The 27,747-nt window shown below is 35.0% G+C and overlaps 1 protein-coding gene across 1 annotated transcript in view; it reads left to right on the forward strand.

Moving 5' to 3' along the window:
• The first annotated feature begins 3,625 nt into the window (after positions 1-3,625).
• The window catches only part of LOC139960320 (unconventional myosin-XV-like), a 61,833-nt gene continuing 37,711 nt past the window's right edge, over positions 3,626-27,747 (forward strand). Inside the window, exons 1-21 of the mRNA XM_071958612.1 lie at positions 3,626-3,978; positions 5,007-5,058; positions 8,222-8,326; positions 9,352-9,440; positions 9,823-9,886; positions 10,920-11,029; positions 12,795-12,969; positions 14,448-14,551; positions 15,533-15,596; positions 16,405-16,683; positions 18,340-18,465; positions 18,787-18,845; positions 19,680-19,803; positions 20,925-21,020; positions 21,551-21,682; positions 22,111-22,314; positions 22,975-23,129; positions 24,634-24,804; positions 25,439-25,556; positions 26,363-26,623; positions 27,232-27,499. Of these exons, the coding sequence (XP_071814713.1) occupies positions 5,050-5,058; positions 8,222-8,326; positions 9,352-9,440; positions 9,823-9,886; positions 10,920-11,029; positions 12,795-12,969; positions 14,448-14,551; positions 15,533-15,596; positions 16,405-16,683; positions 18,340-18,465; positions 18,787-18,845; positions 19,680-19,803; positions 20,925-21,020; positions 21,551-21,682; positions 22,111-22,314; positions 22,975-23,129; positions 24,634-24,804; positions 25,439-25,556; positions 26,363-26,623; positions 27,232-27,499 (2,713 nt within the window). The 5' untranslated portion in view covers positions 3,626-3,978; positions 5,007-5,049. The remainder of the gene's footprint in view (positions 3,979-5,006; positions 5,059-8,221; positions 8,327-9,351; positions 9,441-9,822; positions 9,887-10,919; positions 11,030-12,794; positions 12,970-14,447; positions 14,552-15,532; positions 15,597-16,404; positions 16,684-18,339; positions 18,466-18,786; positions 18,846-19,679; positions 19,804-20,924; positions 21,021-21,550; positions 21,683-22,110; positions 22,315-22,974; positions 23,130-24,633; positions 24,805-25,438; positions 25,557-26,362; positions 26,624-27,231; positions 27,500-27,747) is intronic.

The following is a 27,747-nucleotide window of genomic DNA, read 5'->3' on the forward strand; positions in this document are numbered from 1 at the left end:
CAAGCATGGTGTTGCTGGTTAAATGTTTTTGAGTTATGAATATTTAAGTTGGTAATCTTCACCTTAATTATGTATGCTAGAATGTTGTTTAGTGGCCGCTCATGTTTCAACTTCAAAAAGCATTATGCTACCAAGGTTCCTGAATATCTTAACATTTTAACTTCTCCAAACTTCTGGGTCAAAATCACCAGGAAAGTAGGAGCAGATCCAGGATTTTAATGAAAGAGAGGTGTTTGGCCTAGGAATCGTAGAAGCCAACTCCCATTTAGGAGCAGCTGGGAGAATCATAGTAAAATTTCAAACATCAAAGGGAGCCATAGGCGTAGGAGCCTGATTTGATTTGGGGGGCTGAAACGACTTGCCTGAAAAATATAACCAAAATTTTTTGCGCGCTACGCGCGCGTTCAACATCTTAAAGCAGCATTTTGCGTTTGGTCACCGTTTTCTACTTTTTTGACATGTCCATCGAGGTTTTTTACATATATCTATCACAAAACAGCAAACTAAGATATTAGCCAAGAAAATATCTTGGAGAAAACAAAGTTGAAAGTTGCAAATTTTCGAATTTTATGCCACCATTTGAAGTAAGATATAAATAGATAAGCTAGTTATGTATGTCGTTATGGCATAGTGGAGTCAGTGAGGTTGAGAAAAATCATAGAAAAGGAAATAAAAAATAGAAATAGAAAATGCTGCTTTAATGTGCTGTCATATAGGCATTCATCGGTTATTACATCACATGCGGATAACCGATGAATTTGATGAAAAAATTTTGGTTTTATTTTCCCTGTTATTACCCTTCCATATTGGTTATAATTAATGGGGAAGTCGTTACAATAATAACGGTAATAATAATATCAGTTTAACCATTGAAAAACACATTGCAAATTATTCTTCTTTCCGTAGGTGCCCGAAAAATTCTTAGCATATTGCCCGAATTTTCACCCCCAAAAAAATGAAAAACACATTGCAAGTTATTCTTCTTTCAGTAGGTGCCCGAAAAATTCTCAGCATATTGCCCAAATTTTCACCAAAAATTTGGGTTGGGGGGCTGCAGCCCCCCCAGCCCCCGCCTCCTACGCCTATGAAGGGAGCATTCTGAGGCCTAAGTTTGCTACAAATTAGGTCTTTGATAAAGTCCTAAATGCATGGTTATGCTATAACTAACTACTCTTTTTGTGGGTGTGAAGTTGAAAAGGAATGGGGGTAGGGAGGGGGTTGTACACAGTCTACCCCACCCTCTGGATCTGTGCCTGAAAATACTATTGCAAACTTTTTACATGCTTAGATTTGCGGACAATATCTCTATAAAGACTTTAAACGTCGGTAGCTCATCGTTTGCTGAAGAGGTCAACTTACAACAGTTTGATAATCCAAGCTTAGGTTTTATCTCTTTTAATTGTCCAGCTTCAAATTCTTTAGGGGTTTTCCCCATATGTTGGTTCTCATCAGTTGCTGTACATAAAATGTGAACAAACTTTGAAAGGTTAATAGATAAGAAGTTAGCCAATGATCTCTACTCGTTATATATGTGATGGTATACGTTGGTATTCAGTTAAAGGTCAGTAACAAGGTATATTTGTTAAAAAATGAAAATGTATTTATGAAACTCAAAAAAGTACTGTGTTCATGGACATAGGTGGAAGCAGGAACTCTGTGCCTGCCAGGTCATAAAAAAATTTACTTGGTATTGACTAAATGTTTTAATGTTTTTCAGAACCATATTTTCATTATAAGATAATATCTTCACCAAGTCAAAACTAACACAACCATGTGTGAAATGTATATTTAGAAGCATACTGTGAAGCAAATCAAAACCTGTTGGGGGTACAGGAGATGGGGGAGGGGGAGGGGTGGAGGATAAGGATTGTCTTCAACTTTTGTCTCCCTCCAATCCCTCTCCATGTGTATCAGATGGTGGAAATTTAATTAAGTCAATTAATAAAAGGAAAGCGTCTTTAATTTTCTATGGTAAAGTGTGGGGCCAAATTAATGACTGTTATTCTGTTTGTAAGGAGAGATTAGTCAAGCAAAGGGATTATCCTCTCCCTCCCCTTTTTTTATTTGCTGAACTATCAAGCTGACCTTGAAAAATTATGCCAGTGACTGTTAAAACCTCAGTGACTTCAACATGATAACAACATATGCCAGAAAAATGTTGACATGAATTTTAAATATTCACATGAGACATAAAGATGAATCAAAAGAAAACTGTGGTAATATATAACACATCAGGTTTTCCCCGTGTAACTCATACAATAAGTAGACAAACTAGGTAAACAGGACAAGATAATTCCAGTCAACTAGCTCTGCATAGATATCTTGGAGGCAGTGAAAACGGTGTTCACCCTACTATGCTTTGAAGGCAGTGAACAAGGTGTTCACCCTACTACCCTTTGAAGGCAGTGAACAGGGTGTTCACCCTACTACCCTTTGAAGACAGTGAACACGGTGTTCACCCTATTACCCTTTGACCCTTTGAAGGATGACTTTGGGCACAAAATTAATCTTCATACATCGAATATCGTTTAAAAAACACTGCCGCAATCGGTCCAACTGCCATCAGTCCATGATGTATTTTTTATAAACTTTTAGGTTTTTTGAGAAATTCTTCATTAAAACAGGTGAGGTTCATCAATTAAAAGTGACTGGACTATGTAGTCTAATACACCGACCATTAGTTCAAAAGTTGATGGGTGGTACATCCTCGCAACATACCTGTGCGAATAAATGCAAATGTACGGATGAGACATTTAGAGAAGATAAACTGATAGGTAAGAAACAAATGTTTGGTATTAAATATTTTCATTTGTTTGTTTATCTTTAATTTTGAAAGAGATTGTGTCCCTTTGCTACTGTTTAAGCTGATCAACCCTCTCCATGGTGATTATATATATATTTTTTGTGTTAGGTTTATATTACTTGTTGAACTATTTAGTTACAACAACAAAAAAAGGTAAAAGACACTGATTTCACTTTCTTGTTACTTTTCAAGATGTTTGTACCAATGCACGCACCCTTCCAAAACAAACGGGGCGTCTTATGACCTTTCATCATGCCACGTTTTGTCTCCCAATTTACGCTTCCTCTTCCACCCACAAATGACACTCGTTTTAATACCTGTCTATATTTAAACGATCAAAAGCAGACCGTTAAGTCATTTGCCCAAGATGACCATCTTTCATTTTCTTAATGGATTTACTTTTGTTCAAACTGTCAAAAGAAAAACCTACATAATTCTCATGAAAAAGAAAAAAAATGCTGTAAAATATATATCTTTTGTCTGTAGGCAACTTTTAATGATCTTTTAAGACGGTGCTTGTTCAAACAAAATGCTAATATATAGAGATTTATTGTCAGCTGTAAGAAGAGAACGATCATTCATCCGTCAGTTTTTGGGTTTCAAAATAGATGTTTTCAAGAGGATGTTTTATATAACTGTTTGGATTTTAGATTTTGTTTAAGAGCGTTGTTGAATGTACGCACACCATACAGGGCTATCAACTTCACTGTGTAAAGTATGATTAGAACTGTTATATATATATTTTTCTCTAACTCTTGTCTCTCTGTAGCTCTAAGTGCCAGCTCTAAAGTTCACTCTACATATCGTGATAGGTTTGCAATGAGTATAAGCTCTGTACTCAGATGCATATCAAACATGTTTAGTTACCTAAACTAAGTGGATTAGTAGGTCTACTAACCAAACCTGGACTTTGTTATTGACAGATAAAGAGGTTTCTGTTTGAATTGCTGGGCGAAGTTTAAAGGCAGATCTCACTTCACGGTTTGTTGCAGAGAGTATTAACTTCCCTTCTAGGAGGCATTATTTGGATATTTCAGACTCATTAATCGGTGACTTCAAAACCTCTGTGGTAGCCTGTAACCGGTGCTGACGCGACCACAAATTTTTGGTGACTACCGGAGAACGACACGTACTAATTTTCTATCGTTTTTTTTTATCGTTTTGAGAAGACTTGTGTAAGTATTTCTTCTGTACAATGTTGTTAATCGTCATTATGTTGTATTGTGCAAAAAACCACACGGCTCATATTTTATATGAATGTTTATGATGATTTTGACTTTGACAATATGTTTCAGTAGATTCCACTCATTATTAACAGTTACAGACTTGTGGTAATGAACTGTGGTTTTTGCTACTGGAATGATTGGTTTCCTAGTCATTAAACCTTCCTTTGTTGCTTATTTTGGCATGTTTGTGTTGTCACTGCATATATTATTGATATTTGTTTAGGTTTACCCTTAGTGTAGAAACAGGGTGATAAGGGATGCACCCCTGCCCCCTCTTTCCCTGCCCCCACCCCCTGTTGCAAACCTGTGGGAATAAATAAAAAACCTTGGCTTTTGGAATTAATTAATTATTTGAATCAGTAAATGCATATTTCTTTATTCATAATTGCATTCTGTTCCATTGTAATGGGGGTGTGTGGGTTTCATGGGGAGGGGACAGGAGGAAGTGAACTTCCAATGCAAACTTAGGGTGGGGGGGGGTTGGGAATGGGGTAAGGTTTACACCAGATGACTTAAACTTTAACTGGTTCCAAATGGACCATGCCATTTAGAATCATGTCTACTTAAGTATATTTGCACTCATGAACTGCAACAAACTTAACTTTCAAATGGACAATTTTAACCATTTCATGTAAATACTTGAATAAGTTTGATTTTCTCATTAAGTAGCTGACTAATAGAAATGATATTTACTTCCCAAATGTATACTTGTTCCTTGTTAAGAATTTAGGTGAGGTTTTGATTAACTATTTGATATGTCTAGCTATATATGTTATATAACTCACCTATTCTGGTGAGTCACAAATTAATCATATAATTTTTTTAAAAAGATTGAAATTCATCACTATATGGGCATATGACTACGTCCAAACTCAGTGGGAGTACCTAACCACATTGTCCCCCATAGGGAATGAATCCATAGATTTCTTATTCATGCTAAATTATTTATTAAATGTTTCCACTTTTATTCTCTTTAGATTTTTAAAAATTATGGATCTTTGACATTGACCTTCAGCAAAGATGGAACTGGTAAGAAAATGCAACATACTGTTTTTAAATTTCATAAGATTATGGGGTAGGGGTGTGTGACCATTGGACAGTTACTTAAAGGGTAAAATGTAAGTTGCTAACAAATTTGGTATTTCAACTTGTCACTCCTCTCACCTCTTTTCATTCTGTTGCTGGAAAAAAAAATATTCCCTCAAAGTTTGAAGTTTGTTTTCTGGATTTATGTAGGAAAAAATTACTTGATTTTATATTGTAACCCTTCTACATCAACAAAACAGAACGATCCATTTGTGTAGTTTTATGAAAAACTATTCATTTAAGTTGATAAAAGTACTTAATGTTTGTACTGAACTTGTCCATTGCTCCCGTGTTGTGGTCTCCAATAAAAAAGTTTGCAATAAATTTCAAATCTATCAAGAAAAACATTTGATTTTATCTCTGGGAATTTTGGGAATATGAAAGAAGAACTTTATCGACAGCAGTATCAAAAGTTATGAAACAATGTTTTAACAATAAACTTCAAACTTATCAAGGTAAAAATATTTTATTTTATATTATCTATTGAATTTAAAGAATATCAAAAAATGTTTCTGACAGCGGTATCAGAAATTTATTAATTCATATTTCATATTCATAACTCACATTCAATAGATTTGTATTTATCAATGTAATCCAATGACAAGCCTTTCCAATTTAACAATTATTGCCCAAAATCTGTCCAATTTTTCATTCTACTATTTTATAAAATGTCTACCTATATTTCACACATTCCTTGAACTTTGTTAGACCAGTCAATGTCTTTGCAGTAGGTAGACTTTATATTGGGCAATGAAAATGACAAGTCCACATACTTACTGTACTTCATAGACAAACTATCCTTTAGTTTGTACATTTTGCTTCGATATTAAGCTAACCCTTGAAGCGGTTTAAACGTTAATACCCAAGCTTTCTCTTCTTGTTAAGTGCTTGCTGTGGGGGTGGTTGAGTAGGCTTCATATCCTCCAAATAACTTCACACTTGAAGCTACAGTATTCTTTATATACCAATTGATAGGCCCATTCGCTCGAATCTTAACGTCCTAAATTACCCAATGTTTACATGGGGTGTAATAATTTGGCATTCTTGGAAGTACTCTATAATTTGAAGTGGTTTGTTGCTTTTATTGCTACATACCTTTTCTACAACTTTCTTTTTCAATTATTCCAATGCTGTAAATCGCTTTGGCCATTGAGAGGTTTCACATTTGCTTTATGGCAGTGGTTTAACCCCCTCCCCCCCTCCCAACCTCTTCTGATTGCCCTCTTCTCCTCCTCATCCAAATGAGATAAACAGATCTATACCATTTAAGATCAAACATTTGGTGTATGCCATATCTCTGCCACTTGTAACAGCATCCTCCTCTCAGCACATGACATATGTTACAGGGATATCCTGCTGACAAATATAGAACTATTTAGTCCAAAAAGTGAGGGGAAAAATATTCCACACTGTTAGTTTAAAAAACCCATCCCAATATCTTTGTCTTTGAGATAATCTGATTAAACGTAACCAAGTTTGACTAGCTAAGCCCTTCCCTTATTCCAGGAAGTGGAATACAGTAGGTGACCTATGATGTCTTCATGGTAGTTATTCTGTAAAAGGTTTATTTTATTCTAATATATTCTGCTTGTTGAATTTATCTTTGAAATGTGGTCCATTGAGAATGTTTTTGCTTTGCTGGCAATGTTCTCTGTCTGAATTGAGAATTTCTTCAAAATGTAAACTTTTTGTAGGAAAATTTTCCCTAGGTGGATATTGATGATTTTAAAAAATTATACAAATAATCCACACACAAAAAATATGCAATTACAGTTTTCTATTGCCACGATGAAATTGCACTCACAAAATATCACCAGATTTGAAAAATAAATATTTTCACTGTACAAAATGTTATAAAAATGTCTGTTTGACCTGAAGATAGATTGCAGAAAATGATGTTAAGGAAATCAACTTTAGCCATTGGAATATTCCTTCAAATCCTGAATAGACTTCCGTTCCCCCCCCCCCCCCTCCCTTTTCTTCTTTGGCTGCTGCACTCGAGAAACTATACAGACCACCCAAAGACTGCCGATTTATTCCTTATTCACAATATTAACACATTCTTAACACATTCTTAACACATTCTTAACACAATGTTAACACATTCACAATGTTAACTGTGCAGGGCTACACACTGTTTACACACCTATCCTATGGAGCCTGTACTTACACTAAATACTTCCTTATTTGTTTAATAGACTTTGAGGTTGGTCCTGGACTCATCTATTTTGAGTTGTGGCCATATAAAATATATAGATATATGTATATATATATATATTATATATTAGTCAATTATTGCTATGTATCCTACACAATAGTTACTTACCATTCAACTAAGCCAGTAAACATTAGTCTTTTTTCTTCACAAATACCCACAAATTAAATAATAGACTAGGTCTGCCATTTTGCATATATAACTGTAATGAAAGTTATATAGTGAATCCCATATCAACCAATGAATATAGTATGATAACCAGTATAGCTTCATGTATCAATATCCAAATTGTCTTATATGAACAATCTTTATATAAAATTAACTTCATTAATACAAAATTTAAAATATTGCAACAGTCTCATAATAATCTGATACAGTACCATATATACCAAGCTAACTGATGTACTGCAGTCATCTATCACTAATTCTCTCATAATTATTGGACTTTGTACTTTGAAAGGTTTTTTCAGTTTGAATCTTACTTGTGATGAACAATATACAGTCAATCCCATATATACACCAATGTGATAGTTTGGTGTACCGTGTAGTTATATCAAGCATGTGAATTGCAAAGCAGTTTGAAATCAATAACGACACATATGCTGTTTGAAAGATGACATATCAGTTTTTCTTTATAAATACGATTTATTTTGACTAATGTTGATTTTAGGAGAAACCTATATGGATTTCTGAAAAGGACTAACACTTATAGTGCTAATTACAATGTTTTAGTGTAATAATTACAATGAATTGACTATAAATGATGTTATTTGTGAAGATGTAACGTCAATATGTTTATGATCTGTATTAAGGCTATAGAAATTGTTATTTTGATAATTTGTTTATGAGCTATTTTATTTTCTTTGTTTTTTCATTTTTCTCTTTTTGCAGAACTCACTAGTTTGGTTTAACGGTGGGGAGACATTTCCTCTACCAGGGAGGATAGTGGAAGTGAAAGATAGAACTGTCACTGTTCTATCCCTCATAACGAATAAGGTATTTAACTACACTATCAGTTCGAATAGTGCGTTATAATATGGAACAGCTGGGTGAACTCTAGATTATAGAGCAATGGAACCAAGCTTTTTACCAATTAAAACTCGCAGACCATTTCATCTGCATTTTTGCACAGTTTACAAAATTCAAGAGAAAATCTTTTTAAAAATTAAAAAACAGACTTGGAAATTATAAAGAAACTTGCATGAAAAGAAGAAAGAAATGGAGTGAAACCCATTCAAGTCAAAATTTGTTTGCTCTTTTCGAAATTTACAAAAGAAGTAGAGTTTGGGTGGAGGGTAAAATCCCTAGCCCACTATCTCCCATGCGGTTTATTGAATGAAAATTTGGCATAATTCTAATCGAAATGGATTTTTTATTTTATAGAGCAATTGTGTTTGTAATGTAATTACTTATTCTTACCCTATGTGATAAAGTTTGAACAGAAGCTATTTTGGGTATGGTGACAGTTGCATTTATTTTAAAAACAGATGTTTATAAAACTCTTCAAAAGGTTTGCTGTTTGTAGTACAACATCTAGCATAGCCTACTTAACATATAAGTATTGGGACTATAAAGTTTTCATTATCATTTAATTGTTGATGTTACCTAATAGCTCACTTTTTGGGACCTACCCCAAAAAATTAAGCACTATTCCAGACCAGTCCTCAAATAATCGCGAGTGATTCTTTTGGGAAGTAGATTATGGGTGGGAAAGGTATACCAGTCACATAACATAAACCTATACTTCCTGTTAGGCTTGTAAACACTGTTATGATAAATCTAGGTGTGGTTATGTGAACTATGGTCATTCAGCTGATAATGCTTTCCACCATTTTATATTGACATACTGTCGCTGATCAAAGTTTGACCCTTTAAGATAAAAACATGATTACACGTAATTTGGTAAGAGGATTGTACAGCCAACAGATGCCCTTGAATTTAGTAAGTTTTCATGTTAACAGTCTTTATATTTTGAATTCTAAATTGGTTGTTTATTTGTTTGTTTGTTTATCTCGGAGTAGAATTTCGTCATCGAAGACCCAACGGCCGATCTCAGGAGAAGACATGACGCCATCGAAATTCAAACCATCGATGATCTCATAATATTACGGTAAGAGGACGTAGTCTTGTCTCTATATCGTTGTATGTCTGTACAAAGAAAAATGTAAATTAAACTATGTTAGATTGGAGTTTGTAAATGTTGGTATTTAAACCAAATATGAATAAGTTTTAGTAGTTGTGTGGTCCCAACAAGCCTTTCCTTCTCCCCTCTTCCCCATCATGCACTTTTTACTCAACTAATCTTAATATTGATTTAAAGATTAAAATCATTTTTTGAAGTGATTTAAATATATCCCCTTTTCCTTCCCAATTAAGTATTCCCGTCTTCTTTAGACATGATATAATTGTGTTACTGTTTAGCAACAATCTAAACCAGTGGTATATAAGATAATATTTAAATCTCTGTTTATTATTTCTTTACACATTTTCAGAGACTTACATGAAGGTTCGATAGTGCACAACTTGAGAGAAAGATACCAAAAAGGACTTATCTATGTGAGTTGTTTATTCAGTAATAAATGAAAGTGTTTTTCATTCTTAAGTTATTACAGATTATTGCATGGAAATATGACAGAAAAGAGCAAAAATAGTCACCTATGTTCGAGCAAAATTTGATCAACAAATTTGACATTATACAGAAAAGAGCTAACTTTATCATATAAATATTAACAATTTAAAATTGAAACAACATTTTAATGTTTCCAATTCCACACTAATTAGCCTTTACATTCCTGTGGTGTGTAATAGTTGAAACCCTTAGCCAATACCTGTTGATGTTTGTTTTGAAAGATTTTGAAATGATGCAAAAAAATGGGTTTTTTTTTTTGTCTACAAAGGGATTTGAACTATTAACCTCAGAATCACAAGTCCTGTGTTCTATGACGGAACTGACCTATTGAGCGCCTGTTTGGTGGCAATCCCTCTATAGACATATCTTTGCTGTGGGTGGGGTAGGGGGCAGTCAAAGCTGCAGTACCTTGCATAATGTGTAAACAGGGATCATGCTCCAGTTTCATTTGATACAGTAATCAAATCAGGAGAGAATGGAAAAGAATGCATATCCAAAAATGAAAGAATATATTACCTTTGCATAGAGCCTTCACAAAAAAAGGAATGTGTTTCGATGGATATATTCAGGCTAGTTGGGAGTTGCTTAAATATTCTATCATTTATCTTGATAGAAAGCTTGACAAACCATTCCTTTAATTTGAAAACTATTAAGTGTCATGGAGTATTGATATGTCACAGAATTATTACATATATATATATATATATGTGTGTGTGTATATATATATATATATAAATATTTACCCCCCACCCTCCTCCCCACTGGGTAACACTGTTTAAATTATGTAAACATCGGTAATTATGTGGGTGTGGCAAGTTACCAGTAACCAGGGCTTAACCATGTCATGTGTAAGGCCTTAGCCTTGATACAAGACTGAAAAGATACAACTTTTACATTGAATATTACAACAAACGGGAGTTTAAGATAAGTAGGCATAATCAACGGATCCTGTCATTTCAGACCTACACCGGTAGCATTCTTATAGCCATCAACCCTTACCAACTTTTGGATATTTACGGCTTAGATACAGTCAACAAATACCATGGACAGCCTTTGGGACTTCTCGCACCGTAAGTGTTGTCAACAAATGTTTTGTCACTCCAAAGCCTCAAATCCTCAGTTTATTAACTTTTTTTCATCTCTGAGTTTGTCATCAATGATTTAGGTGTGCGATTGAAACGTTATGCTTTTTTGGCGGTTTCTTTTGCAGCAGTTGTTAGATTTTTTAGGAGCTTGTAATAAGACATTAGCAACATTTTAATATATAGATGGGTTCATTCCCTTGCAAACATAACTGTCAAATTCTTACAGCAAATTATTAAAGTTGTAAAAGGTGTAAACATTTCCCAATTCTATGGCAATCACAACTTGTTGCTGTAAATAACTCTTTGTTTTTCAATTACAAATATTCTGAAGTTCCCTTTAGTTAAGTATTAAATTTTAAGCTGTTTTCTATCATATGACTTTTATTATGAATTGTGGGCTAGATAAAAATCAACAGTTTGTTTGGTCACACCTTGTTAATAATCAGCTTAAGTGTGCTCCTCCTTAACCAAAGTACAACAGCAGAGATGTCCCAAGGAGCTTCCCCGTAGAAGCAATCCCAATAATAATAGGTGTATCCCCTGTAGGAGATAAGAATAGCTTAGAGAAAAATTTCAAGAGTCATTCATACAGATCAAGCATAATAGTCACTTCTCTCATGCAATATATGAAATATTTTTATCAGCTGTTGCGATGAGTCATACACAACTTAAAAATCAAATCTTTGTTTAATGATGGGCACCTTACGTGTTGAACATCTTGAGGTTGTAAAATAAAAACTGACGTCATATGGAAAACAAACACTTGAGCGAGAATGACTGGATGTTAGGAGGTGCGTGCAATAAGTTTGTTTACAAAATGGTGCGTCACTGCCCCCACCCCCCTCCACCTAAAAATTTCTGGCTTTCTGGATATTCATCTATGCACAATAGAAAGAACTTATGGACGGTTGTGGGGGCTTAATCTCCAACTCCAACAAGTCATAATTCTGATTCACCACTGCTTTTATGAAACATAATCAAATCAACCCTTTGTTTCTTAAATATTTCATCTGAATAGTGAATATTTGCAAGAAATATGCTTCATTAACCCAGTGTTTACCTCACTTAAAGTTATCATCAATTATCCCTAATCTATGCTGTTTGTATTGTGAAAAGTACCAAAGAGATGAAAAAGTTTACAAATATTAACCAATATTTACCTCATGTATTTTTTTATTTTTTATTCATGTGTTTATATATATGTTTTTTTTATTCTTGTCCTGTGTACTTTTATTGCAACAATTTTGTAAAAAATGGTAATATTTCAAAAATAATATTCTTATGTCAGTATCTAGTGCCATATTGAACGCGGCAATTTTTTTCTACATAATCATATACAAAACAATGCCCAGGTTTCTCTTGTATAATATATCGATACCAGAGTATAACATAGAGCGAACTTTGGTATAACCAATTTGAGGTTTGTTATTGTGATGTTTATTGCAAAATACTGAAAGTGTACGTTTCTACACTAAAATTAGTAACAATTTCTGTAAGTGATATCTATCTTTTTTTCTCATGTTTCTTTTGTTTGTTTTTTTGCATTAAATTCTTTTTGACCTTCTTTTTTTCTTTTTTTCTCAATTTATTCTATATCTATAAATGACAAGAATCAACATCATATGCCTGGCAATTATTTGACATTGAAATCTTACACATCTATATTTTCAATTTCTTGCAACGTTTTTCTTACAATTTCTTGACTTCTTATGATACTTTAATACATTTCTTGTTTTCCTTGTATTAACAGACATCTGTTTGCGATTGGAAGTGCTGCCTTTGATCGGCTGGTCAATCAGGCGAATGACCAGTGCCTTATCATTAGTGGAGAGAGTGGAGCTGGCAAGACAGAATCAACCAAACTGGTCATGCAGTATCTAGCGGTGGTCAACAAAGGTACCACTTCAAGCCACATCACAGAACAGGTACAATAGTTTAATGCCATCTGTTACTGTTAGGTAAATGGCATAGCTAGTAGGAGCAATGGCAGATTCAATGGGGAGGGGGAGGGGGGGAGGGGGAGGGGCAAGACCAAGAGGCATATAGGTATATCAACCACTCTCTGTTCTAAAAAATATTTAAAAAATGCATTACATAGATAGATTGCATAATATAATAGCAGCATTTTTAAATCTATATCCCATATTAATATGAACAAAATTGTCTCAAAGGGGAGGGGAGGGGAGGGGAGCAAGGGCAGCGGAACCGGGGGGCACAGGGGGCACGTGCCCCCCCACTTTTCCTCAGATTAAAAATGTGCCCTTTTTCTACATAAAAATTGAGGTGCCTCAAGTTAGCAAGAGGCCAGGGAACCAGAATGAACACTCGGGAAGGGCCGTTTCCGGCCATCTGAGGGTTTTGTAAAACCAAAAATTTTCTTGTGCGCTCCGCGCCAACCGATGGTGGCGCTCCGCTCAGATAGTCGTGCATACAACTTAGCAAATCCTGGCTACGCCCCTGACTTTCAATGAATTTCTGTGGGTCAAACTCAACGCTATTTCGAATGGAAAATTTGTTAAGATAATAACAAGAAATAAACTCTAAATCGGAAGATTCCTACATTAGCAACTAGCATGATTTCACCTCATTTTGTCTCAAAAGAAAACTTGTTCCTTGTTTCCCAATTTGCACATTGGATATTGCAGTGCTAGTATGCATATTTTCCTTGAAGGGGGGGGGGGGGCGTTGATGGAGTGATGTGTATATGCAAATAAGATAGTACAATAAGAGTTATAAATGGTACTGAATATAAGGCTGCATCAGTTCAATCGAATTTCTGAAAAGTGCCCTTTGATGTCGGTGCCCCCCCAGGTTAAAAGTGCTTCCGCCGCCCTTATCCGAAATACAGCCTCCTAGCCCTAGATGGCTGTTGTCCTCCAGCACCTGTGCCCTCCTCCTTCCATCGAAACATCCTAGATATGCCACTGGTGAGGGCAGGTTCAAATGGTTTAGTATATATCGTGGTCCAACATATTACACTGATATTATCATGAAGTATATAGCTATGGTTTAATAACAACAATATTACTTCAAACTTCACATCAACATAATAGGTCAAATATTTAAAGGTTTGAGGTGATAGCTAGCTTCTTCTTTCTTGTGTCATCAACTTTACCTTTTACTTATATATCTTAGTTTACAGTGTTATTTAAATTTCATTTTTCCTTCAATTTTTTTCCTTCAACTTCTTTTTATATTCCAGTTTGGTTATGTTATGGGGGGGGGGGAACCACACAGTGCATAATGCTCGTAAAAATTAAGTTCATCATTTTAGCATTCAGCGATGGCATTTTTGTGACAGCTTTTTGCTCATATATACTTTCACCCAAAGCTCTGTACGGTTATAATTTCAGTCAGTCGTTTGTCAAGAAGTTATAAAGCTGATATAATTGTTTTCTTACAGATTCTTGAAGCAAATCCATTGCTGGAGTCTTTTGGAAATGCCAAAACTATCAAGAACGACAACTCATCAAGATTTGGAAAGTTCATTGAAGTCTTTTTCAACAGGTAAAAGCAAAATCCGACAAGTGATAGTAGTATGGTAGTTTTCAAGGAGGAGGCAGTGGAGAGGTTTTTTTTTTTGCCCACCTCACCCCAGCATTGCCACTTTGACGTTTCTGACAAAAAAAAATTTCAATGGAAAAGAGCAAAGTTGCTTGTTTCTATTGTGGAAATTTTCCCAGTCAGTTCCATATTATTCAAATACTTATATCATGGGGGCTTTTCTTTTGGGGGGGGGACAGTTTTGTTTCAATGGCCTACCAATTTAAGAGAAATAGGAGCTGAAACTTGTCAAATTCCCCTGAAAGAAACATTGATTTCAACCATTTCATGTTGTTCAGTCAGATGCAAGGTTGCATGTTGGCCAAATGCCTTCACATTTCACTGATCTAGTAAAGAGACCCAATTGCAACAAATTGTGAACCCACACAATTCCTACCCATATACTGGTATAGGGTCAATTGTCACAAAAATTAACATGAAAATCATATTTTGCATTTTTCACCCGATTCGGCCAGTTGCGTCACAGAATATCTGCTTCACCTCTCCTTTCTTGAGTCTGCTGTATATAACTTCCCTTTCTTAGAGGGATTTTCCTAACACCATTGTGACATGTTTGTCAAAACCCTTCACATTATGAGGTCACTTCTTGTGTTTGTAAATATTAACCAGACCTAGCAGGGAGACCTATTTAATATCTAAGCTGGGTCATTTATCGGTTTATATGTAACTGTAAGAATTGACATCTCAATTTCAATCTTTAAATATCAGTCTCACCATAAATAAATAAAAATATCTTCTTACCTGCAGTTATCTTAGTGAAAATGAATTAAAGATATAATTGAAATATTGACTATATTTAGTTTATAAACCAATTTTGAAAAGATCTCTGTCATTGATTTTTTAAGTTTGACTGCTTTTAGCAGAATGATAAAAGCCAGTTGCCTTTTACCAATTATCACATTTGCGTTTCTTTCTTGTCAAAAGTGGTTGCATCACAGGAGCAAGAACAACACATTACCTGTTGGAAAAATCCAGAATCGTCAACCAGGTAAAAGAAAAAACAACTTATCATTGTCATATCATCTTACCATATCGTCTCACAAAGCCAGTTGAATTAATTATTCATTTGGGTTCTTGAAAACTGCTATAAATAACTTGATCATTAACCAGATGACTTTGGGGTGTATTTCTGTCTACTAAAGAGGAAATATATTAAGACTCTTTGTAATAATAAAAATAATAATAATAGTAGTGAAATCCTTGAAAAATTTACAGAAAAAGTTTGTCATGATAATCCTTTTAATGGTTATGCGTCGTATGTTAGCAAAAGCCTATTAAGTATGAATTACATATATTTCTAATAAGCAGGTATGACATAGTCCACAGGCCAGAGGGGAAGGGGGGGGCAGGTGAGGTGCAGAAAATTTAGTTACTACATTTCTTGTAAAATGTAAGCTCTTTTAATATTTGGTATTCAGGAATCTTACAGGGACCTACTAATAGTTAATAAGACTTTTGGTATAATTGTTTCTTCACTCTGAAATACTGAATTGATGACTAAATTGTAATTTTTTGCCAAGAAAATGATAAAATCAATGTGAAGGATCCTTTCTGGAAAAACACTCCCATCCCCTTCCCTACCTTTCTCTCAAACAATTGGTTTGCTTATAACGGTGCAAGCTAATGCTGAGTCATGCATAGTTTTACAGCTGACCAGGTCAATGTCTTTTCTTCATTTTTTTTTAAATCAAAACCTCAACCAAGCCTGCTTTTAACCATCTCGCCCGCAGCTCGTGTAAATTTTGGAAAAAATTTTTGTTTTTCATACCGTGATATTTTTCGTACGTTCCCCCAAGGCACGAGGAGAGCGTAACTACCACGTTTTCTACGAGATGCTGACGGGTATGTCTCAAGCTGAAAGAGCTAAGTACGGTCTGGGGGCGGCTGCCGGTTATAACTACCTCAACCAGGGAGGAGGGAACCTCAAGAACGCCCTCAGGGACGACGCAGAGGAATTCCAGAGGTTGGATCGCTCTCTGGACGTCATTAATTTCAAACCCGCGGAAAAGAAGACAATATTCTCGATTCTGGCTGCTGTTCTTCATCTCGGAAATGTCGAATTCAGAATGGAAGGGGTGAGCAATTTTTTAGTGTACATCCATTTTTAAACATTTAACTGCTCAGAGCCTATAGATACTTTATTTACCTAAAGGAATATTTTGCTTGGTACCTTTCACAGAAAAAATTGATAAAGAGTATGTCTAAAAATATATGTATATATATATATATATATATATATATACATAATTATTTCTTCCCATTTGAATAAATTACTATCTCTACAGATAAAGGGGTGTATTATTATTTTTTTTTTCTTAATGGAATTACACTTACAAAGAACTGGAGTATCGTCACATTATTTCAAAAAAGAAAGATAATTTGGTTTAATAGCAGCAATACCAAAAAGTTAAATTGAAACCAAATATTTACAAACACAACATAGTAGTTTTGGTGGCATGTCATTAAAACCTTCTTCGAGCGATAAGCAGTTAAACAAGAATGCTTGTATTTTTTTGTAGAAAACAATTTTTGAAGGCGGATAATTATTTAAGTGAGCTGCTGAGAAGCCCTACACTTGAACTTGTTTTTCATGAGACATTGGAAAAAACAATAGCTTGTCACAGACAATTAGTACTTGATTTCTTCATTTTCAATGGTGTGATTGGAATGCAGCTTAATATTAACATATCTTTCATAGATATGTAAACTATAAAAGAATGCATTAATGTAAACAATTTGATCTGAACAGTGGAAATTTGGTTATGATAAAATTTACTTTGAAGAAAAAACTTCATATATTATAAAGTCACAGTTCATGAAACAAGAAAGAAAGCAAAAAGATAGTTTGCAATAAATGTGAGAAATATTTCTCTTCTTATAGTTCAACTGTCGTAACATGTTGACATTAAAATAATATCTTAAAGGTCATAGAGCAAACTCATCTTGTCTACAACAGACTTTGGCCTTAATTTTTACTGCTTCATGTTTTTAACATGTTTGCATATCATTTTGAAGGTAGCATAAATTCCAGCATGTCTCATATAGATTGAGACAGATATAACAGTGTTCTAATCTGATTTCCAAAACTGATTTATGAATCTGGGGTAAAGTCCTTTGTTGGAGTGTAAATAATTTATATTCAGTCAAGAATTGTCAGGGAGAACTTTGCCATGAAATCTATTGATGAAAGTTATAATTGTGTTGTGCACTCTATGATTTCCCTATAGATATATATATATATATATACATATATATATATATATATATATATATACTATGTTTACCAAGAAGAGTTTTATGTATCTGGGATAAAGTCCTTTGTTGGGGAATCATTTATTTATTATTCAATCAAGAATGGTCAGGGGGAACTTTGCCATAAACTCTATGATGAAAGTTATAAAAAATTTTGTGCATGCTATTATTTCCATATAGAGATATAAATATATACATATAACATTGATGTACTGTGTTTACCAAGAATAGTTTTATGCACCTGGAATAAAATCCTTTGTTGGGGATGCTTTTATTTATATTCAATCAAGAATACTCAGGGAGAAATTTGACATAAAATCTATTGTTGAAAGTTATCAATGTTTTGTGTATTCTAAGGTTGCTTAATACATCTTTTCATATCTTTTACTATCATATTACAATATTTATTAAGTATGTTCAATATATGTTTGTTTCTGTGCTTTTATTCCCAATGTTTCTTCTTTCATTTTTCATTGCAGGATGGTAACAGAAGTGTTAGTGTCGAGAAACTGGAAATAGCCAACCATCAGCAGGTGGATTGGGCTGCTCGGCTTCTAGACCTTTCTTCGGGAGACCTGGAGAAAGCGCTGATTTATAAAGTCACGGTATGTTTAGCCTCACATCAGACCATCTAATCCATCAATGAATCTTGATTAAGTTATAAAAATTTTGGATGGTGTGCTGTAGTGGATAGATTTGGCCGTCTCTTTGCCCCTAGGCACATCCTTTGGATTTTAATGTTGGATCCAGTCTTTCGAAAGGTCATGACCTATCCACAACAGTCTGTTGTGCAGTAGAGGTGATTGGACGATTCCATGAAGTTTGTTTCTATTTGTTGGAAGAATATATCTTTGTACGACTGCCACTGATGGTTTATACCATTTTTACTGGTTTTATCTATTTTCTTATTTTTATTTATCTTCCAGGAGACAGCCGGTGAACGTATTCTAACAATAAGAACTGTTGAACAAGCAATAGATGCAAGGTACAGTTATTCATAAAGGAAATGACATCTCCTCACAAGTACACACTGTGTATTACATTACATTTTACATACCTGGCCATCATGATCAGATCCTGAGGTGCAATAGATCAAATGAATGGAGTCATATTTCAGTGAGGTTGTCCCATACTGATGCTGTATACATACGTCTGTGGTGATCCACACATTAATGAGAGATATAGTAACATGTGCACTACAGACTGAATTATCCAGGCCTATGCCGGTGATCATAGAATGGTTGTGGTTGAATGAAAGTTGGCTGTGAGACAGTAACATCCATGGCATACATGCCAACTCAAACAGTTTGATGCTTCGTCTCACGATTAGGATCTCCAAATCTCACATTCAAACCAGTAATACAAAGTAAAGCGGATTTATGTGGATTTGTGGATATATTATAATGTGCTGCTGCATTTGACTTAAGAACTTTTTTTATATCTCCAAGATTTTGACACCAATCTTCAGGTTTATTCTTCGAAATCTTCTTGTTGACACCTTGGGGGAAGGGGGGATGGTGGGGGGTGGTGGGCAGGTCTGCCATGGTTACATGGTATGAGACTCCTAACTTGCACACTCAACAAAGAAATAGTTAAAAGAGATTGCAAACTAACTGTTTGATGACTCATTGAGGTCCAAGTCTTGCAATAATCTGGTCTCTGCATATTTATACTCCCATTCTATAATTACAACAACAAAAAAATTCTTCATTTTTTTCATTTTCCTTTTTTGGGGGTGTAAATTTTACATAAACCTGCTGTATGATATCGTTATATTTGCTTCACTGAGCCTAAATTTTTGTTTGTTTTTCACTTGTAGAGATGGAATTACTAAAAGTCTTTACACTTCACTCTTTGAGTGGTTGGTATCAAGAATCAATTCCACTACGACCAGAGATACCAAGCTCAACTACATAGCAATACTGGATATCTATGGATTTGAGGTAATGAAAGTTGCAAGAAAAATAATGCAGTGATTTAACAATGATATTTATTAAATTGTTGTTGTATTTTACGGTGTTGTTGCTTTTCTTCTTGTCTCATGACATCACTTCAACAACAAAGGAACAATGTACTTTGTATTAAATCAAGTTCAGTTTTGTCAGCCATTGTCAACCTGGTTAGCCCTCGCTAGGTTTATTCCCGGAAAAAAACGGTGTTTTGGGGGTATCACGTGATCTACGAATTAACCAAAGCTGTCTTCCTCATCTTACTCCTCAAGCTCTTTTGTGAAAGTTTATTCCTGCTGCAGCTAAGCAATTTGTGCAAAAGCAAACAGGTGACTTAAAATTGGTAGAAATTCTGACAATTGAGCATGTCATTTCATTGGACTCTTATTTTGTTCTAAATGTGAATAAGTGTGAATACCAAATGACAGTACAATTAAGGAAGGACAAAATAAGTTTTGACAATAGTTTTGACAGTTTTCTGTTTTCTAGTTTTGTCTCTTATGGAGTAGTAACCAGCATTGATGACATCTGTAATATACAAACGTCTCAATGGTTAATATTCTTTATCTCTATCGACAGGTGTTCAAATTGATATGAATTCTGAAAATTGTGCATTTTCTTCATTGGAGACTTATTTTGTTCTAAATGTGAAGAAGTCTGAATTATCAAACGACAGTACAATTAAGGAAGGATAAATTTGTGGCTAACAATTTATTTATTGTTTATTGTTTGATACCGTAATTTGCCTCTCTTGATGTACAAACCAGCATTGGTGCAATATACAAAAGTCTCACACTGTTTTCTGGTGGATTGAATGGTGAATATTCTTTCTCTCTATCCACAGGTGTTAAAAATTGATAAAAATTCTCAAAATTGTTCAAATTTAATTCATTGCAGACTTGTTTTGTTCTAAATGTGAATAAGTCTGAATTATCAAAGAAAGTACAAGGAAGGACAAAAGTAGGCAAAAATGCCTCATAATATTTTTGTTTGTATGATGCATATTTCTTTTTTGATGTACTGGGCCATAATTGGTGACATCTGCTTGTGATTATTCAAACATCTCCAATTGTTTTCTGATTATTAATGGTTAATATCTTTCTCTCTTTCCAAAGGTCTTCACTCACAACAGTTTTGAGCAGCTGTGTATAAACCATGCCAATGAGTACATTCAGTTCTTCTTCAACCGACACATCTTCCAGTTAGAACAGGTCAGTCCTTGGTATGATGGTATACAGTAGATTCTCCTTAGTAAGGGCATTAATGTTCTCTTAAATGATATATGCGGTGATGACGATCTCGCTGATTTTGCTCGGTGTTTTAGTTCTATCCTTCAGCTTTGTAATTTTCTTCGATGGTTTGAGCAGGGAGTGGTTGACCAGGGTCTGCCAGCAATAGAACGACGTCAGTATACTCGTGAAGGTCAGGAGTTGAACTGCTCAAAGCAAGGATTAACTTCCCTTACTTTTGCATGTGTTGAAGTTTAACGTATAATCCCATTAAATGGGTGGAATAATCCATGACAGTGTCTCAAGATACAAAAATGATGTTTCCTTGTTTCACTGTGGTAATATTGGGCATTTTTAGTTAAGGCCTTGTACAGTAGCTCAAACATGCTATAGAAAAATTGGTTACTGTGTGACTTACAAACATGGCAATTTCAGTGTCTATTGGTGCAACTATGTATGTTAAGCGTTCTTATGAATTTTTTTTTTTTTGATTATTATTTATTTTTACTCAGAATGAGTATCAGAAAGAGAAGATTCCTTGGACGGAAATTGAGTTCAACAACAACCAGCAATGCTTAGATTTGATGGCCAAAAGACCAACAGGGATATTTCATCTCTTGGATGATGAGAGCAATTTCCCGCAGGTATATTGAATTATTATGCTTAGCATACTGTCTTTGAAGTGTAAGGGGATATCAGTATGGGAGAGAGATGGGTAAGGAGTGGGGGTGTGTAGGAGGGTGCCTGGAGAACAGCTCAAGGGTGATCGTATGGAACTTATTTGACTTTATCACAAAAATATATTTGCTTGTCGGTTGATTGTTCACCATTATGTCATACTCTGACATATCTCTTTGTTAGAAGACAGTTTTAAATGAGAAATGTTCCTGGATGGAAACATCCCTTCTGCAATAAAGCAATATTAGCTCTACATGACTGATTTTAAAGAGAGTTTTACCAATTGAGAAAATTTGGTGTCAGAACAGATAGTTGTATTTGCTTTTGGTTCTATATATATTTTTGAAATCAAGTTGAATATCAAAAAACATTTTGATTTGATTTGATTTTTCAGGGATCTGATAAATCATTCCTGGACAAATGTCACTACCATCACACCGGTCATAAGAACTACACCTACCCCAGGACTACCCCTATGTGCTTCATCGTGGTACACTACGCCGGAAAGGTGACCTACGATGTCACCAGATTTGTGGAGAAGAACCGTGACACCCTCAAACAAGACGTCATCTCCATGTTTCAAGCCAGTGGATCGGAGGTATGTATGTAGGGCATTATTTTTCTGTGAGATTCCACAAGATAAAGTAAGAACAACTGTAGGGGGAGGGGGGTGCATATATGAAGACGAGGGAATATTATTTTTTTCAAATGAATGTAGACTCTGGCCGGAGATAATTCAAGTTAATATCGTGGACCTGCCACTGGCAGTCACTCTTGGAAAACTATAAACTAAACGAAATAATATAATAAAGACGACACAGTCCGTGCGCTACTTTAACAAAATATATATATATCCGTATGCTCTCGTGGTCTACAAAGAAGTCCTCACCTCAGTCTACAGAGGCAAGACTGTTAGATGGTGCATTGCACATGAGTGAATTGGGTATAAATTGTTGGCAAGCATTTAAAATAATTAGTTAAATTAGCTAGTTGCCTTTAACCCAGTCATTTATGCAGTTTTCAGTCGTTATTTTACTTTCTTCATGAAGAATTTGCGGATCTTTGAAATTTAATTAGACTGGAGCAGGTTTTACAGATCTCATTCTATTGAAAAATTACATCTGTTAACTATTGAATTAGTTGATTTACTGGAAATGTACCATTGGTAAAATATTGCAATTATGCAGAGATTTTTTTTTGCTTAAGTATTTTTTTTTTTAATTTGATTGATCTTTACGTCATGATTCGTTTTTTGCAGATCATTTCTGGAATGTTCCACGCCTTGCAAGCGAAGGAAGCGAAGAGGTCGAGCATGCAATCGTCAAACAGGTTCGGTCCGAGAAAGATGAGAGCCTCCACGGTGGCGACAAAATTCTGCGAATCATTGGATGACCTTCTATCCTCCATGAGCAAGTGAGTCGTGGAATTTCAAATCTTAAATGAAGGAAAAAAAGGTTTTTTTTTAAACGTTGCTGTTTACAAAAAAAGAAGCTTAGTACATTTTGTCACAAAGGCTAAGGATGTGGGAAGTTAATTCATTTTTCACTGGATCTAAAATAAAAATAAATCTTGCGTTTGTGTTGATAACTTGCAAATGTATGTGTATAAATTTATGATTGACATATTAGCATCATTCAAAATAAGACAATGAATATAAAAATGAATGTCATACAGCATGTGCATTTGTTTTACACTTCTTCAAGTTTTTATAAAATCAAAATCAGTGTTTTTTTTTCAAGTTTAAATTTCAAGTTTATCAAAAATCCAGTATAAGCACATAAAAGTACATATAATAGGATGTAAAAACAGAGATATACAGGATAAAGTAGAAAAGCAGCAAGGACAATATGTACATATTATAAATTTAAAGTTGATGAAAGAATTAAAAAAAAAATGTTGAGATACCACACTCTGAATAAAAATCGCAACTTCCTGTAAATCAAAGAATTTTTAAAACGTACAGTTCAAAAATTTGGTGTTATTGCCCTATTTCTCAAATTGTAACTAGTCTGTCCAAGAAGTGATCTCAGCTCACAAGATAATGAAGCGGGTGGTTTTCCACTGTATGAAATTTATAAGCAAGGCTTTTAAATTCTCTAATAGCTGCATTGTTAATAATGGTATTAAAATCAAGGCTAGGTATTTCTGTTATGTCAGAAGGCGCTAAATCTTTGCTGATCCTAAACTGATAAAAAATGGTGCCAGACAGGAACAGCATAGATAATATGATGTAAAATGTAGGTTCTTAAAAATTCCATTACTACTCTTAACTTGAAATATGGCACCATAAAAGATAAGTAGATTGATCTAATGAACCCTCTTTAAAATTCTTTAAATATACATGTAAAATTAAAGTTTATTGTCAATACACATCCCTAAATACATCGTCTTTTCTGCGCTGTCAACCTTAGCACCTTTATCACAGTTTTTCTTGGTGGTATGTTTTGCATGAGAATGTGATATTTTTTGTCATTCCAATTATCCCACAAACTCCAAACGCTGGTTTGCAGACGAAATTGTCAATCAAGTTACGCTAAAAACGATGGAGATAAAGTCACAAACCAGTAAATCACTTTTTTTGGTTTAATCAGAGATAGTTTGTAATTTGCCTGGTGACATCAACAAAAACCATCTGTTACAAATAGTTTTGAGCAGTTAACTGCAGGGGGTGGGGTGGGTGCAGATGGGGGTGGGGTGGGCAGGGGGTCGGATGGGGCAGGGGGTAATGTCTAGGACTAGTACATGTGTTGTCAGTAGTCCATTATACATGGTGTTTGAAATGAAGGAAAAATTTGTCATGGCTCTTGCAGCCTTAGTTTGGATCACATAGAGAAGATTTCGGTATCGGGTAAGAAAAAATTACGTTTTCATTTTCATAGTAAATCGGTTTACATGAAAATGTTTCTTCTGCAATTAGATGCAATCCATTCTTCGTTCGCTGTATCAAACCAAACACAACCAAATCCTCCATGACCTTCGAGATGGAGTCTGTTATGGAGCAGCTCAGGTACTCTGGGATGCTGGAAACAGTTCGGATCAGGAAGGCCGGTTTTCCAATCAGGTTAACTTTCAGGAAGTTTGCAGATAGGTAAGTCTTTTCATAATATCTTTTTTGACCCATTGAACTTATGTAAAAGGGAATGAGTCTCTAAATTTCTCAGTTGCAAAGTAACCACCGTCAAGTGATAAAATGCTCAATATTAAAGAAGCAGATATTATTGCAATCAATCAATCAATCAATTGTATTCCAATCATATCCACATTGTGCTGTGGTTCTACCGAGAAAAAAAAAACACCATAACATGCAGACAGCACCACATCAAAGGTTGTATTCCATTTCCAGCCTTGGAACAGTAACTGTCAAATAACTTTTGTATACAATTCAGTTTGAAGCATTTATTAAAATTTGAGGAAAAACAAAAGTTAAAAATTTTGAAGGTTTACAGTCTTGTATCTTTGTCTTGTCTTCTCGCACTGCTTAATTATTCATGAAGACTGAAAAGTACTTTTCAAAGCAATTATCAATGTTAGCTCGGTAAAATTTCAAGGCAACACTGATGTCCTTTGATCAGTTAACAGAATTTGACGACTGTCTTTTCCAACCACTCTGGGTATCTGAAATTTCTTGTTAAAGAATGTTTTTTTATGTTCTTGTTGTTTTCATGTATTTGATAAAAAACTTGAGCACCAATTAATTTACTTTTTTTTTCTTTGTCCTACAGGTACAGGTTCTTGATCGGGGCCATTTCATTTCGAACCACTCCCAGAGATATCGTACTGAGAATCTTGGAAAAGATTGATCCCAAGATGCAACAAGAATTTAAAATGGGAATCACTAAAGTGAGACTATAATAAAGACAACATTTCTCTCCGTCTTTTTCAAAATTTGAAATGAATGAATTTACTCTTTTATATTTCACAATCATAATTCATTATATCAGTTAGAGATGATGAGACGATTTTTGTAGACATGAACAATTAAGCAAAATTCAGACCACTGCCCATCGAAGAAATGGTTGGAAAATGAGAAAATATGATGCAAGAAGAAATTAGCAAAAGGTTTTGATGGAATAGATCAATACTGGTAAGCTGGCTAGTTTAAAAGGAGCAAGAACCACTGTCCTGGAAATCTTGTAGAGGTTACCATGAAAGAGTTACCTTTAAGCTCTTGAAAGAGTTACTGTTAAGCTCTTTACAGAGTTACCTTTAAACTCTTGAAAGAGTTACCTTTAACTCTTGAAAGAGTTACCTTTAACCTCTTGAAAGAGTTACCTATTAAGCTCTTGAAGGAATTACCTTTAAGCTATTGACAGAGTTACCTTCAAACTCTTGAAAGAGTTACCTTTAACCTCTTGAAAGAGTTACCTATTAAGCTCTTGAAGGATTTACTTTTAAGCTATTGCCAGAGTTACTGTCAACCTCTTGAAAGAGTTACTTATTAACTCTTGAAATAGTTACCTTTAAGCTCTTGAAATAGTTACCTTTAACCTCTTGAAAGAGTTACCTATTAAGCTCTTGAAATAGTTACCTTTATGCTATTGAAAGAGTTACTTTTGAAGCTCTTGACAGAGTTTACCTCCAGGCTCTTAAAAGACTTACCTTCAGTCTCTGGAAACATTAACCTTTAAGCTGTTATTCCTCTGCAGGTGTTCTTGAAGGAACATTTTGAGAACTACTTGGAGAGGTTGCGGACCAGCGTCATCATCAAGGCGGTGGTCATCATCCAGAGATACGCTAAAGGTTACATCGCTTACAAACGATACCAGAAGCTGAGACAGACCATCATTGGTATCCAGGCCAGAATCCGAGGAGTGACGGTCAGGCGTCGGACCAGAGCCGTGTTGATTGGTCTTGTCCTTATGCAGGCTAGAGTAAGAGGATTTCTGCAGAGACGGAGATATGCGAAGGTAATCAGAGGTAGTCGAGAGGCGGGTCGTTCTCCCTGCAGAGGACAATTCTGTGCCTCCTTCTTGCTTCTACATGTTTCCTATAAGTATATTTCAAAATTGGGACTACACTGTTCATTGAACACATATTTTTCCTAGCCCTCTCTACATTGTTTCTTGAGCCCCCTCCTTTATTTTCCCAGGCACCCTAATTGACTTAATGGGCTCTAGTCTCTGATCCCTTGCACACTCTGGGTCAGACTTAGAAGTTATTAAAATATTTGTTTAATATATAACTCAAAGTGGTTGTAATTGATAATTACTTAGAAGTCATTTTCATTTTTGAACTTTAGCCTTAGAGCAAATATGTTTTTGTGGTTAAGTCTTCCAACTCAATATCCCCTCTCTGACATGACATGGGGGCAGGGAAGAGTGGGGACATACCTATGAACCATGTTTGCCTTGGGATGATATGAATAAAAAATGACTATATCATAAAATCATAATGAGTTTTTTTTATGGTTTAATTCAATATCAAATACCAATTTTACTGTCATTAGTGATATAACCTTGTTACTACTTTCAAAATCTCAATGTGAAAACCACTTTGTATCATATTTAAACTGTAGATGCTTCTGAGACACCGCCAGGCTTTGGAAATTCAAAGGAAACAAGAAGAGGAGTTGGCCAGACTGAGGGAGGAAGAAGCTGCTAGAAATGCCAGACAGAGTGTGGCGCTGAATGAAGTGATGCAGCTTAAGCATCAACTGAACAGCGAGATGCTTGGGGAGCCAACAGCGCCCCCACCGACCTCTGTACCGGTGACCTCTGTGCCGTTGACCTTGACTAATCTGGAGATACCGCACCAGCTGCACGTGCTCCTACAAGATGCTGAAGGTATCGTGAGATTACACTTTCACTCTAAGAATTGTTACGATCGTACTTCACGTTAACAAAGAATTGTTTGCGTGTTATCTAGACCGACTGGTCACATGATCAGAGTCGGTGACAGATATCACAGCAGGTCAAAATATGACAGAAGCAATGGTCTCCTAGCAACCACACAACATCCATCTGTTACTCTAGAAGAGGAATATGAAAACATAACTCCCAAGTTATGTCAAACTGTAATGATACTGTAAAGT

The sequence above is a fragment of the Apostichopus japonicus genome, chromosome 19 (assembly GCF_037975245.1).
Source record: "Apostichopus japonicus isolate 1M-3 chromosome 19, ASM3797524v1, whole genome shotgun sequence".
NCBI classification, from domain to species: domain Eukaryota; kingdom Metazoa; phylum Echinodermata; class Holothuroidea; order Aspidochirotida; family Stichopodidae; genus Apostichopus; species Apostichopus japonicus.